Consider the following 14,913-nt stretch of genomic DNA (forward strand, 5'->3'; position numbering starts at 1 on the left):
ACTTGAAGATGTCAGTTAAAAGTTGCTGCTGGATAAAGGTACTGAACTAAGAAATGTAAAGAAATCAGTAAAGAATGGCCATGTATTTCTGCTCATTTGCTATTGAAGGTATCATTAGGCTATGACTCCAAAACCCAGCTCTGCCACTTATTGGCTATGCCTCAGTTTCCTCATCTGTAAAATTTGGATTAGTTATAGAATAGTTATAGAATTTACCTCGCCGGCAATGTTTTGAGGGTTAAATGAATTAATATTTGTAAAGTGTTCAAAGGTGTGTGGCACTTAGCAAATACTACATAAGTGTTTCTAAATTATTAGTTTTTTAAAAAACAAATAGTGGTATTTTCAATAGTGTTAATCATAAAACCCCACTTAATTGTGAACACATTTCAAATATGGTATCGGTGCGAAGTACTCTGAACACTTGTTTTGAAGAAGACTATTTTGTGAATACTGTGGTGTAGTCCATCCAGTCAGAGCATGAATTAACACCCCAGGATTTTAGTTGGAAATTGCTGCCACGGGACTATGGGACCAAAAACATATCAACTTTCTATGGTCAGCTCATTCTCCCTTTGTATAGACATCTCCCCTTAGATACACATAAGGAGAGCCAGATCAAAGTCAACAGGTTACTTGCTGGTCCTCTAATCAGGGCAGGGAGAGTGAAATGAACCAAGAGTTTTATGATATCAGGACATTAAAATCTGCAACATCTCTCAGAACAAAAATGGTCATAACAATGGCCAGTTCTTTTCTGTGGGATGGTTTCCCTAATGGTGCTTTCACCGATCCAGGTGACACTTGCCTCTCTGACCCTTTCATGTGCTTCCCTAGTTGACCAATCCCTTGAACCAATATTTCTTCATGTATCTGAATGCTTTTGTCCAAGTCATTTCAAGTTACTGTTAAACTTGAAGCTGTCCTGGGAGCATTCTTTCTCTCCACTGTAACTTTGTGAATCTCTTTTCTGATCCTTTATATATTGATTTCAAAGGTTGATTCTTCAGAGACTTTTCTTATTTTCAAGAAGAAGCATCACTTCCTATCGCCAATGGACATTGAGTAAACTTGCTTAATTAAGTAATCAGAATGTAAAACTAAGTTGAATTTTGAAATACGTAAAATAATGTAACTGACCAGGAACCTCTTGAGTTATGCTTATTTCCAATTTAGCAAAGTATTGTTATTAACAGTTGCATAAAAATAAACAGCATGGGTTTAGTACAGTTCTACTCTTTCATGCCAGTTTCTGCCATTACCTTGTCTTTATGTAACGTAGAGTTCTCAGGTGAACACATGATTACAGCTAGAGACAATCACCAATAAATTCCCTTTCTTTCCTGGACAGATTTCAGATACAACATGACAACAGCCTTCTTTTCCAGATGGGGCAGGAATTCTTTCTAAAACTAGAATTTATTTGAATTCTGAAAGGTTTGCCTCATATTTATATACTTGTGAACTGTTTTGAGAAAAAAAAGATAGTCACTATGCATACATTTTGCACATGAAATTGTAGTCTGGTTTGCACTAAGGCTGAGATAAAAGTTGTATTACTGATAAGCATGATTGATTTAGAAATGAGTATGAGGCTGAAAATACTATATCTAAACATTTATCTACTGCACTGTTTCATTTGGCTTAACTGTTCTGTTAGTATTCCATTTCTCTCCTAGTCATGGTTGCTCTATACATTTATTTCTTAAAATTCACAATTTTAAAGTTTCCACAGCATTTTCCATTTTTGTTACTGGCACTTTGGATCAGATAAAGTAGATTACTGTCTCACTTGGTAAAATTACAGTTATAATCAACTGAAGTTGGTAGTAAATAACATTTCAATATATAGCAACATTTTTGCTGATTGCGGCATTTCTGGAAGGAAAGCCATGTTTATTTAAAACATTTTAATTTAAACATACCTCAAAAGTTAGAGGTGAAAAAGGATTTTTAATAGCCACAACACACTACCATAAATTTAAAAATTAGAGTTACATGGAATGACAAATTTATAAATTATTGGAGTGTGAAGGAACTTCACAGCAATCTAGTGCACTTGCCTGCTTTTGGCTTTTGGACCATCAAGACTGCTTGAGTAGTTTAATTCGAAGAGTTTAATTCAATCAAAAGCAATAGTCTTATCAATTAACACACAAATTGCTGAAGATTTAAGATCTGGCACAATTAGAGAAAAATTGAGTATGGAAATATATGTGAAAATGGTTTATCAACCTTTAGAATCTAAACAAATATCAGATTAAAAATATTTATTCTAAATAAAAAAGCACTGGGTTGCACTGAGAGCGATTACGGTAGCATGAGCATGAGTGTAAAATGTAGCTTCCCCAAACTGGGCTACATTTTAGCATTAGACGAGAACAGAGATAATTTTCCCACCTCCCTCATTCTACAAATGTGAAGGGTAAAGGGTTTTCTGGAGAACACACGCCTGGAAAATGTTAGATTCAGCATACTTTGATGAGACTTGTTCTTTGCACAACTACTGTAAATTGATCATCAGAACTCTTTAAAGTGATCTTTGAATTCACCAGAGACTTGGAGTTGATATTTAGGTAAAATCCAAGTACTGACAAAATTGAAATTGTGGTTTTGTACTGCACGTCTCTTAAATAAAACCTTAAACTGTATAAAAATGGGAACTTTCTTTTTTCAAATTAACATTTTTTTCCAGATTATAAAAGTAAAATTAACAAAAACATGAAATATGTATATTGTTGAAAACTGAATTAAAGAAAAAAACTCAAGCTATGAGAAGGTGGAAAAAAATCACTAATAGTGCTAAAACCTAATATTTTGCTAAATTCCATTTCAATTAAAAAGCAACATTCAAAGGAAGAATTATAATTTATTTGCTTACTAAAATTAGTTTTTAAAATTAAAATGCATGTAGGATTGGTGGAATATGAATATACTTTTATAAGGAATTTTTCATTTCCTGAAGAATCCTTGTTAGTGAAACTTCGTTCTCTGGAGATTAAAGCACTGTAAAAGAACAGAATCCATCCTTTAACCTGTAGAAGGATTTAATTTTAACTACCCTAGATGAATGAAAATATATTAAAAACAAAACAAACAAACAAACACAATGCAACCAAGAAACTTCCTTTTTTTAACGATAATGGTGTGTGCACCCTAAATTATTCATGTTATAGTTTAAACTCATGTGTTCTTTTTCCTTCATTCATAGAAATGGGTAGAAGCTGAAAACCACCTTCAACTTAATATTTCTTTATGTATTTCAAAACTGTTGTTAAGTTTCTTCTTAGTGTTCTTTTTAGATCTAAGAAACAATTTTTTAAATAATTTAAATTTATAAATCTAGTCTCTAACATTTAATGATCTTTCAAATTTCTTCATAGACCTATATTCATACCCATCAAGTCTCTATTTAGAGCTTAAATCTGAATATAATGCATTTAAAAAACATAAGTATAATGAAATCTTTCTTCCCCATATTAAAAAAAATCTCAATTGTATTTGTATAGCCATTTATCTCAAATTCACCACACTGCATTACTTTTTTTATTTATAACAACTGCTGTAATTTAACAAAGTTATTTCAGTTCTAGACTCTTTACAGAGTGTAGAATTATTGAGTTCTACAAACTTAATTAACAATTTTCAGATAATATGGAAAAAATATGTTAAATTGTGCTATCATGAACGATGAGTACAACATAGTTTCATCCTTTTTTTAATGGGTTTCTGTTTCTCCCTAAGTGAAATTTAAAAAAACAAAACATATCAGTCAGTGTATCCAGTATAGCAAATGCATTTTTATATCATATGGCACATCTGAACAATTTGTGAGTCCATACACTGAGTTATTGAGTGTGTGAAACCAAACCCAGGCTCTGAAGGAAAGGGTGTCCTAATTCTTAGTGATGTCTGCCCTACCAGGTGATCTAGATCTTCATGGGGGGAAATCATTTATTTATTTTTCTCTTTTTTTTCCACAAACATGCTTTATATATTTGGGGTTAGGGTATAACTGGGATGTTTTAAACCATGTAAGGGAAAAATGACTTAAGTCATTTTTAAAAAGCTGAGGTGGTAAGGTGTTGTGGGACTTCTGTTGGGAAACAAAGACATTTTCTTGAAAATTTGGTTTAATTCCTAATTTCACTATTAATTAATGCAGGAGTGTTAGGCGGTGTTTAGTTATCTATTGATGCATAATGTTAGTACAGCAAACTTAATGGCTTAAAACAACACAGATTTATTATGTCATCACTTCTGAGCATCAGGAGTCCAGACATTGCTCAGCTGGGTGCCTCTGGGTCCTCCTCCAGCTTGCAGCTGATGAGCAAAAAGAGAAAACTTAAACATAAAGTATCATCTTGTTCAAATACTCTGACTCAGAGTCAAATTACTCAGTGACATGCCAGTTATTCTGTGTGGGCGTAACTGTTTTGGAGCAAAATGGCTCTAATCAAAATGTATCATCTGAGAGCATAGGGTAAATGTGCATATATAATACTGAATAAGAAAGCTGATGAAAGGAGGTTGTGTCTGACCTTTTGATTCTGTTAAGCTTCTAGAAGTGACCGAGATATCGGCCAAAACTGGTCTCCTCTAAGGTTTGGGGAAGGAACCGCTACCTCCTCCTCACTCATGTTGTTGTTGGTAGTACTTAGCTGTTTATGTCGGCCTCAGTTTCATCCTGGCTCTCGGCCCTAAACTCCTTGCTAAGTAGGTCTCTCCATAGAGAAATTGATAACAAGGCAGCTTGGTTTTTCAAAGCTGGCAAGGGACAGAAAGTCTCTCCTCACAAGATGGGCATGACTGTTGTATGCTGTACAGTCCTATGCACCCCATACATTAATCACGTACATCCCATCCCCTCTACTGTATTCTATTGATAGAAGTGAGTTACAGGTTCTGCCTACATTCCAAGAGAGTGAACTATGCCGAGGTCTGACTACCATGAGGTAGAAATCACAGGGGCCATCTTAGAGCATGTCTGCCCCAGTTGGAATGCACACAATTTTCAGGAAACTTTCCCTTGATATGAGAAAATAGTCTCTAGCAGCCCCAAGATATCCTGAATCATTAACGGTATTTACCCCGCTCCTCTGATACTGATGGGGGTGGTTTGTGAAAGGAAATTGAACTAAGAGTACTTATGTACTTCATAAGAATGGTTATGATAAAACTGGATGAAGGCAGCATGGTGAGAAAGTCTACATTATAAAAAGACTAGACATGGACAGCAGCTAAAGTCACCAAAACATTAAAATATATTTTAAGATGATAGAGTCCATGAAAAGAAAAAGGGAGGGAGGGAGGCAGGGAGGGGAGAGAGAGAGAGAGAGAGAGAGAGAGAGAGAGAGAGAGAGAGAGAGAGAGAGAGAGAGAGAGAGAGACAGAGAGAGACAGAGAGACAGAGAGACAGAGAGACAGAGAGAGACAGAGAGAGAGAAGGAGACAGAGAGGGAGAAAGAAAGAAAATCCTGGGACTTTAAGCATTATGAATTGAAAAAAAATCAAAACTTCCTTAAACGAACAACTCAAACACCTGATTGCTGAATTTGCAAGCCCAAATCTTACCCACAACACACGCCACACTTTTACTCTTCCTTAGCATGTAACTGTCTATCAAAAGTCATCCTAAAGTCCCTCTAACGTACATTTTCACTTTCTTCTCACACTTCACAGAGAACTAGGATATTTGCTGTGTGATGTGCTAATATCCCAAGTGCCTAAAAGACTGCTGGACACTGGAGAAGCTTAAAATATATTTGTCAAATCACTTTTCAATCATCTCTTATTTTCTTCTGTGACGTAACTTTTCACCAGATATAAGCCCAAGCAATCCCTCTCTAATTTAGGTGTCCAGAAGCTTTTTTTGGGGGTAAACCGTTCTTAAATTTTATACAAACTGTTTTAGATACAGCTGACCTATTATTAAATATAGATTCTAAGCGAAGAATGACTTTTACAAATACATAAGAATTGCCTTCATTTTTATTTTTGAGATAAAACTATGAGCTCTTGTTTGGTCTCAAAGATAGTCTAGCCATGATTTCATGATGAGTCACTTAAAGAATAAGGTACAATTTTCTTTATCTGAGGTTTCATGATATAAATTCTGATTCTGAGTTTACAATCTTAAAAGCCTACTGCTTAAAAAAGAGAAAGGAATACATTTAAAAGTTTCATTCTATATTTCATCCTGCTACTCCTAGTTTAACTTTTGTATGTGAATCCGTGGATATCCAGTAAGATTTCTTTCACCTTGTGAAAACCATAACTTTATTGAGAGTGACAAATTTAGTCTGATACCATGATGTAATAAAAACTGTAATCGAAGTAACAATCCATTAACCTTGATTTGTCTCATGTAATCTTCTATAATATCATTTTGCTATCATAAAGTAAGATATTACAATTAAAACGTCTTCATTTTTAATGTTCCAAAATGATATTTGAGTCAGGAGACCATAAAACAATTTCAGCTTATTAATAAAAAACTTACGATAACATATGATGATTGATTTATATTGCCTGCTTTTCTGACTTTTCTCCAATTTATCTTTAATGTCTGATTATTGTAGCTACATTTTGGTGAATTTCTGTTGAATACATTAGATATTGTATATATATATATATATATACATATATATATATATATATATATATATATGCCACTAAAGCTGAATATTGTGTATATGAATATGTGTATATTATATATTTACAAAATTACAGTAATGCTATTTTTATGCCCAGTGTTATGGGAATCTCCAGATGCTGTGGTTTTAATTTTAAATTCATACTGCACTCTAGTGGGGAATAAGATCAATGCAAAATTGTTCTTATATTGGTACTTTATAGCACTAATTATGCACTATTTACAATTTTAAAAGTGAAGAATGCTGTGATGTATAATTTTCTCAAAAGTGAAATGGTATAAATATAAGTCATATATTATTTATGCAATATGTATGTAATATTTGACCATTACAGTACCATATTATTTTGTCTCTAAATTGGTTATGGAGATAGAGAAAAGCTAACTACTGAAATAGTTCATTTGATTTTGCACAGCATATTTGAAATATATATAAGTATGTATGTGGTGTGATCAAAACATATGGTGAATGTTTAAATAAAAACATTTATTATAGTAAAAGACACATTGCCATTAATCCCCCTCAAATTACTCCCCCTCCCTTCGAAACACACTTATCCCATCATTCTTGCCACTTTCTGAAGCAGTTCTAGAAGTCCTTTTTCCTGAGTGTCTTTACTTCATCCTCCATCATGACACACTCTGTGTCATACTCGTACATCACTTCTGGTATGGCAATTTCTGTCAAATAAAAACATTATGGTGTGTCCGCATCCACCTTATTCACCGGATTTCGCATCATGCGACTTCTAGCTCTTCCCCAAAGTCAAAATGACCAAGAAAGGAAAACGTCATGAATCGATTCAGGACATCGAGGCAGCCACAACAGCGCAGCTAAAGACACTCAAGAAAGAGGACTTCCAGAACTGCTTCAGAAAGTGGCAAGAATGATGGGATAAGCGTGCTTGAAGCAAGGGGGAGTATTTTGAGTGGGATTGATGGCAATATGTCTTTTATTGTAATTTTTAAAAATTTAAACATTCACCATATCTTTTGGTCACACTTTATACATAAAGATGTATCTTATACCACGTAATTTCAAATATAAGGAAGTGTTGACTAAAATTAAACCCTCATTTTTTCTACCAAGAGGATGAAAGAGTAACTAGCTTTTCTCCATAAATTTCAAGAATGGGCACTAGATTTTTAAATATTTGCTTGCAATGTTTTGATTAATGATCTTAATTTTATGAAGCAATTTTATTTAAACTCAACACAGGCACCTTCGACTACAATGTCTTTGTCAGCACTAGAACCAACTTTCGAATACCTAATGATTTTTTTCTTTTTTTTCTAGTTTATTTCAAATTAAATGTATGATTTTAAAATTCATTTATAATGTCATCTCTGGAAATTTTATTGCAAGTAACCAGTATCCAGTCACGTAATGGTAATATAATAATTGTTTAATTATTTCAGTCTATAAATGTTTATTCATGATCTCCATGACCTTTTATTAATTTTTAAGATGATGTTGAAAATGTTTTTTTGCAAAATGACATCTTACAGTTGCAAATCATATTCTCATAAACAATCACTATATTTTTGTTATGTATATTTTTGCCTTCTTTCAAAGTGAGTCAGTCACTCAAGAAAAGTTGTGTATGAACTACAAACCCTATAAGAACTTGTACAGATTACACAAAGTACAAGTTTCCTTTAGCGAAATAGTCTAGATTAATGTGTCCTTCGCAAATAGTACCTTTTTAAAATAATAAAGCAATTGAGACAGCTCTTAATATAATAAACTCTAGGGCATTTAATATCAATAGATTCCACTTTCAGAGAGAATTTTTGAAAACACATTTTTGTCTTGCCTTTGGGCAATATTTAGACATTTATTTTCATTTTAAAAATAAAATCATTTTGAAAGAAATTGCAAAAACGTATTACTTGTTAATCTCTGTAGAAATACTATTAACACTAAGATACTTAAAACATTATCAAAGAACATACGATTTATATATTTTTTAGTAAGTAGCTGGTTGTCAGTCACCATCAATTTTAAGTTTATCTTCTTGGTGAAAAATGATTGCTAGATACGGTTTCAAACCAAGATTTTGAAAGTATTGTTTTTTCCCCACGATTTAAGAGAGCAAGTCTGTGCTAAATGTGTTCTAGACTTAGAAGTCTCTATCTACCTCATTTAAAATATATATTTTGGTTGAAGAAGCCGCAGCAAAAACAAGAATATTTATTTTAGCTTACTTATGTCATTTACAATTGTATGATTTTGTAAGTAATTTTTAAAACTTTTAAAGATTTATTGTGCTCTAAACTTCAGATTAGCAGGTGCCATCTACTGTCATTTCATTAATTTTTTATTTTTTTATATTTGTTTCATGTATACTATATATATATGTGTATATATATATATATATATATATATATATATATAATTATAGTTGACATTCAATATTATTCTACTTTAGCTTCAGGTGTACAGTGCAGTGGTCAGACATGAACACAATCTATGAAATGATCCCCCGATAAGTCCAGTGCCCATCTGGCATCAATGTATACAACATTATTGATTATATTTCCCATACTGCATTTTACATTGTTTTGAACCTCAAGATTCTTAGAGATTTTAGAGGCTTTACATTTTGACAAGGTAGCAGATCCAAGAACAAGGAGAAACACGAAGCATGGGAAAACTGTGGAACCTGGATTGTAACTTTGAAATAAAACATTGAAATTATTTGTAGGAAGTTCTCCACTCGATAAAATTAAGTATTGTTGTCAACTACTATACACTCTTTTAAATACTTTAGTTTTTTATTGATGGTTGTTGGAGTTGTGATAGAGTTGAAATACTAAACAAAAATTGAAGTTTATGAATTCTTATGTGGAGATTTGTTGGGTAACACAGTGAATGCGTGTGTATGTGTGTAAATAGCTCCTTCTTCATCTTGATTGGAACAGATATTCAATAGACTCAAGGACTCAGTTAAGGTGTGTTAGATTTTTTGTTGGTAGGTTGGTAGGTTATTTATTCAGTATGCAAAGTTGAATTAGAGAAAATGGCTTGGAACCATGGTCCATATTAGATTTCTCACCCTTTCTTTCCTGAATTGTATTTATCTCCCCCAGTTGTAGGACAACTAGAGAATTTTGGGCCTTCCATTCAAGGATGTGAAGCCTTTACGCTTTAAGTTCATATATAGCAGCTGAGAAGGCAAGATAATATAATTTAGGCTAATTTTGAAACACATAGACAGGAAGGAGGGTCACACATAAGGCAGTGCTCCTTTCTCTTACCCTCCCAATCACACAATTTACTTTTTCTACTGTGGAAATGAAAGAGCAAGGGACAAAGAAAAGATGAAAAGCTGCTTTCTTTAGTTTTTCTCCTAGAGTACTACAAGTTGGCAAATTTATAAAAATAGAGAAATTCTTGTTTTAAGGATCAAGGAGAGAAATTGAGTGTGGTCCCTGCCCTATTCCCCAACTTTTAAAACATATTTAAATACTGCTAAAGTTTATGTTAGAATAGTTTTAGATTTGCACAAAAGTTGCCAAGTTAGTAGAATTCCCATATACCTCACCCACTCAGTTTCCTCTACTGTTGACAGATAGTATGGTGTATTTGTCACAATTAATAGACAAATCATATATTATGATTAGTTAAACTCCATACTTTAGATTTCATTGTTTTTTTCACCCAGTGTTCTTACATGGTTCCACAATCCCATCCAGGGTACCACATTTCATTTAGTTTTGATATTTCTTTAGGCTCCCCTGGGCTGTGATAATTTCTCACTTTCTTTGTTTTTTTGATAACCTTGCCAGTTTTCAGGAGTAATGGTCAGATATGAGTATTTTATAGAATGTCCCTCATTTTGGGTTTGTCTGATGTTTTTCCCATGATTTGACTTGGATTATATGTTTTTGTGAGGCAGACCTCAAAGGTGGCGTGCCATACTCAACCCATGATATCAAGGATACATCTATCAACATGACTTATCACTACCGTTAGCCTCGATTAAATGGATGATGTTGTGTTTGTCAAATTTCTCCACTATGGAGTGCCTTTTTTGGTCTTTCCTTACTGTACTGTTTGGAAGCAAGTCACTAAGTATAGACTACACTTCAGGGGTAGAGAGTTATGCTCCCTCCCTCCTTAAGAGTGTGTATCCACTTAAAATATTTGAAATACTTTTGTTGGGTAGGTTTCTATCTTCTCAATTTTTTATATCATACGTATCTATTGATATTTATCTTATACTTTGGGTTATAATTCAATAATATGTTTTTTTTAGGTGGTTGTTCCAGCTTTGGTCATTGGAAACTTCATCATTTGCCTTTTGTATCTATTCTCCAACTTTTGATTATTAATCAGTTGGGCTCTATCAATATTAGGGTCCACCAAGGATATGGACTGTTACCCTGGGGGTGGGGTGGGGAAGAGATGATCAGCAGTTTTCAAGGCAATCTTGATACCAAACCTCGTGCTTTGGTACAAGGACTGACGTTTCAGCTTTTATTTCAGAAGGCTCTCAAGTGGGTCAACATAATGGGCTATCAACCTCAAGAACCGTGTTGTCTCCCAGGACAATTATTATTTCCAGTTTTATTTTACTCAAATTATGCTTAGATACATAGTTTAACTGTACCTTACCAAAGATGAGTTCTCCTATGTATGCCACATTTTAATGATTTCTGTGACTCTGTAAGATTACTTTAAATTCTACAACTACAAAATTAAAAACACAGGCAAGCAAATACTTAATTCCTACAATAATCATCCCCAGTATAAGTATAGTCCTTGAACCTATTATATGATATAATCTATATCCACATTGTTACATTAAACCACAAACTTACATAGTGCCTTAGTGGTTCTGGGTTGAGGGAGGTGGAGGTTAGGTGGGAAAAAACATGGACAAATTTATGAAATTTGGGGGGGAGGTTCCAAGTTGTCTAAAACCTATGTATAACCACTGCATTTTTTTTCTCAGTGGAACTCAAATGAGCAAAATGTCTCTTCTAGAATTTGAACATGATACTTTTACCACATGGGAAGTAAAAAAATCACTTCTGCACATTGCTTCCAACTTCAGAGAGTGCCTTTTGGAGCATTGCAGCTTTCTTACAAAATCTATCAATGTTTGGTGATGTCATACGCAGTCATAAGAGTTTATTTGAGGTTCCCTTTTTCCCCTAGTGTCCGCACCACATAGCTAACGTATCTTACCATCTATTTCCTTTAAGAGTTGTTGTCCTTGCCCCTCCCCCTCCCACTGCAAACTTAATTGTTGCCTCTGTCTAGTGACATGGTCTTCATTGTGTCTTATGATCAGGGAAACCCTGATGTAGAAGTAAATACGCCTCATAGACTTGGAAGAACATTTCTCCTCCAACATTTTCCTCTGCTAAATTGCTGGCAGACATTCATATTTTATGAGTCAAGTAGAAATATGAATCAAGGAAGAAAATGTTCCCATACACATACATTTAGCAAAAATGATGTGTCATTGATGTGTCATGAGGGCTCAAGTACTGGGACTATCTCTATAGTTTGGCCTAGATCTGGCAAACCTAAGCCGTTTTGTTTTCTGTAGAATAAAGTGTTCTCTCTCTCTCTCTCTCTCTCTCTCTCTCTCTCTCTCTCTCTCTCTCTCTCTCTCTCCTTCTTTCTTTCAAATATATTGATTTGTTTTTCCTAATAAATGTAATTGGAGGTCATCATGTAAAAGACAAAATTGCCTTTTAAATAAATCAGTCCACACAAAAGCATGGATTATACACTTAAAAATATTTTACTCCTTTTAGGAATTGAATAGTGCCTTTAATATCTTTTAAGCAATTAAAATAGTAAGTGTTTGACTTAAGTTCAGTAGTTAGCTTTTTAAAAAAACCATTACTAGCAAACCAATGTTGTTGTTAACATTATTGGGGCATTTGTCATCTCATCTTTGTGATGCCAAAGTCTCTGCCCCTCCCATCATCATCAGTAAGTTGTATAATGACAAGGACCATCCTTTTCCTGCTCATCAGTTTATCTCCATCGCCTAAAGAGCACCTGCCACATAGTAGGCAATTAATAAGTGCACATTAAAGTAATAATTGCTTCCCTATGTCAATTTTTCCAAAGACTACAAAATAAATCCTTGTAGAATCTGGAAATTTGGAACGGAGAAATCATATTTGGTTTATAAGAGTTCTGCAGAGTGTTGTGCAGTGAAAGTACAGAAACGTTTTAAGAAGGAACCATTATTATTTTATGTGATTTGTAAGTGAGTAGTAAAATATATATTGCAATAGTTACTTAATTATTAACATCTTAAGGCCAAAGGTGCTAGAATTATCATTTGCCCCTTTCTCTTTTATTTGAGTACACAAAGCATGTATTTATCAAAAAATAATATAGGCAAATATAATTCAGAGATTCATTACACATTTTTGTACCCTGGTTCTGACTGAGGCTGTCTGAGGTATTCAGAACCTCTTTTATACTTCTGATATAAAATATAAAATTTTAGATGTTAAAACAGTTTTAGCATGTTTGTATATATAGGGTATGTCCATCCAGATGTGACTTAATTGCAAGGAATATAAAAATAAAATGATTTTATTTGGTTGAATCAAAAGGAAAGTATAGAATACATTAATAAATGCTAATGAACAAGATAATTAAGAACTTGGGATTTGGAGATCAATAAAACTGAATGCTTATCCCAACTATACCATTTATTAGCTGTATAACCAACTCTAAACCGTAGTTTCCTCAGCTATGCAAGAGGAAAACCTAAAGTACCTAACCTAGTGTTACAATGATTAAATGAGATAACGTGTTTAACACTTGTCAGACATTTAAAGCAGTATTTAACATAGAAAAAATAAAATATTTACCATTTCTATTCTATTAAATAGGCTATTCACGTTTGGATACTAAAAAAGCAGCCTATTAAAATGGGATGTAGTGGAAATTTTGAATTCTAAGTGTCTAGATCGTCTTTATTTGCTACCCAATTTAATACTATAAAGGAATCCAGAAATCTTGATCAGCTTGTTCATAACTTTCTTTGCAACCCTAGATTTCCCTTGTGCACAAGATGGAGAGAGTGAGGCTGAATTTTTACCTGATGACTTTGAAGAAAAACCAGAAAGAGAAAAGAAACATACTAATTTCACTTTGTGCAACGTGTGTAACATCCAGCTGAATTCGACCGCTCAGGCCCAGATCCACTATAATGGCAAGTCACATCAAAAGAGATTAAAGCAACTGAGCAATGGAATCCTGAAAAACGACAATGGTAAGCTTTTCTAAAAATATATTCTCACCTTTACATCATCAACTTAAGTTATCTGTGTACCTGTCGATGTGAAGGTAAGCGATGGATTAATCTCTATTTTTTAAAACCTGGTGGGAGAAGGAAACATTAGATAAAAACTTTATTAGCACAGTGCATTAGACTAAATAATTTCTCTCAGCTTTTGGAGGAGAGGAGAATTTTTGTTTGTTGTGTATACCTGATAGTATTAAGATTGTGATCATGACCACCAGGACTTTTGTTATCATTGGAAAATATTGACATTAGAGGTCCTTGACATTTGCCTTTAATGCTGTTATTTGGAAATGGACATCCTTGTACATTTTATATAAAATAATGTGCTTTTTTTGTTTGTTTCATGTGTTAAACAAAAAATCTTTCATAGCCGAAAGCTTTTCTGAAAGACAGTTTTTATTGAGCCAAAATGCTAGCCAGGAAGGGACCAACCAAGTCTTGGGACCTGTAATCTGAACCACCAACAGCACAGGGCTCTTTGGAAAAGACAAAATGTCCGTTGTCCTGGAGTTGAAGGGCTCATTATGGAAAGAGTTTGAGGAAGACAGATGTACGTTGTTTTAATAGAATTTACATTGGTGATCGATAAAGGGGGTGGGAGAAGGTGGCTTGGGGCTAGTTCTGTGATAGGTGCATAGGCCATAAGAAATATCTGCTCCTTTGCATGGGGAACAGTCTGGAAAATTCATGGGTAAGCGAGAAGCAGAGGTGTCTGGTGGTCCGTGGTGCCTAGCGGTTAGTGGTGCCTGGTTATTCTCTTCAGATAATCAGGGAAATAGCCACCTGGAAGGTAATTCAAAGTTTCAACATACATACAGGAATGTGTGCAGGCTTGTGTTGGTTTTGCCCTGTAGTTGTTAACTGATTAACTTCTCTTGCCTCTTCCTTTTACACTCTGCTTGCTGTAACTTAATTTAGGACATCTCAGAATTTCCTCCTTATCATATGCATGTTAGTAAGATTGCA

General features: G+C 33.9%; 1 protein-coding gene across 2 annotated transcripts in view; it reads left to right on the forward strand.

The window, feature by feature from the left end:
- ZNF385D (zinc finger protein 385D) overlaps window positions 1-14,913 on the forward strand; it is a 727,952-nt gene that overhangs the window by 151,987 nt on the left and 561,052 nt on the right. For both annotated transcript variants that reach the window (XM_033133200.1, XM_033133199.1), the window contains exon 2: window positions 13,696-13,914. In XM_033133200.1, the coding sequence (XP_032989091.1) occupies window positions 13,696-13,914 (219 nt within the window). The remainder of the gene's footprint in view (window positions 1-13,695; window positions 13,915-14,913) is intronic.

This window comes from Rhinolophus ferrumequinum, chromosome 17 (genome assembly GCF_004115265.2).
Source record: "Rhinolophus ferrumequinum isolate MPI-CBG mRhiFer1 chromosome 17, mRhiFer1_v1.p, whole genome shotgun sequence".
NCBI lineage: Eukaryota > Metazoa > Chordata > Mammalia > Chiroptera > Rhinolophidae > Rhinolophus > Rhinolophus ferrumequinum.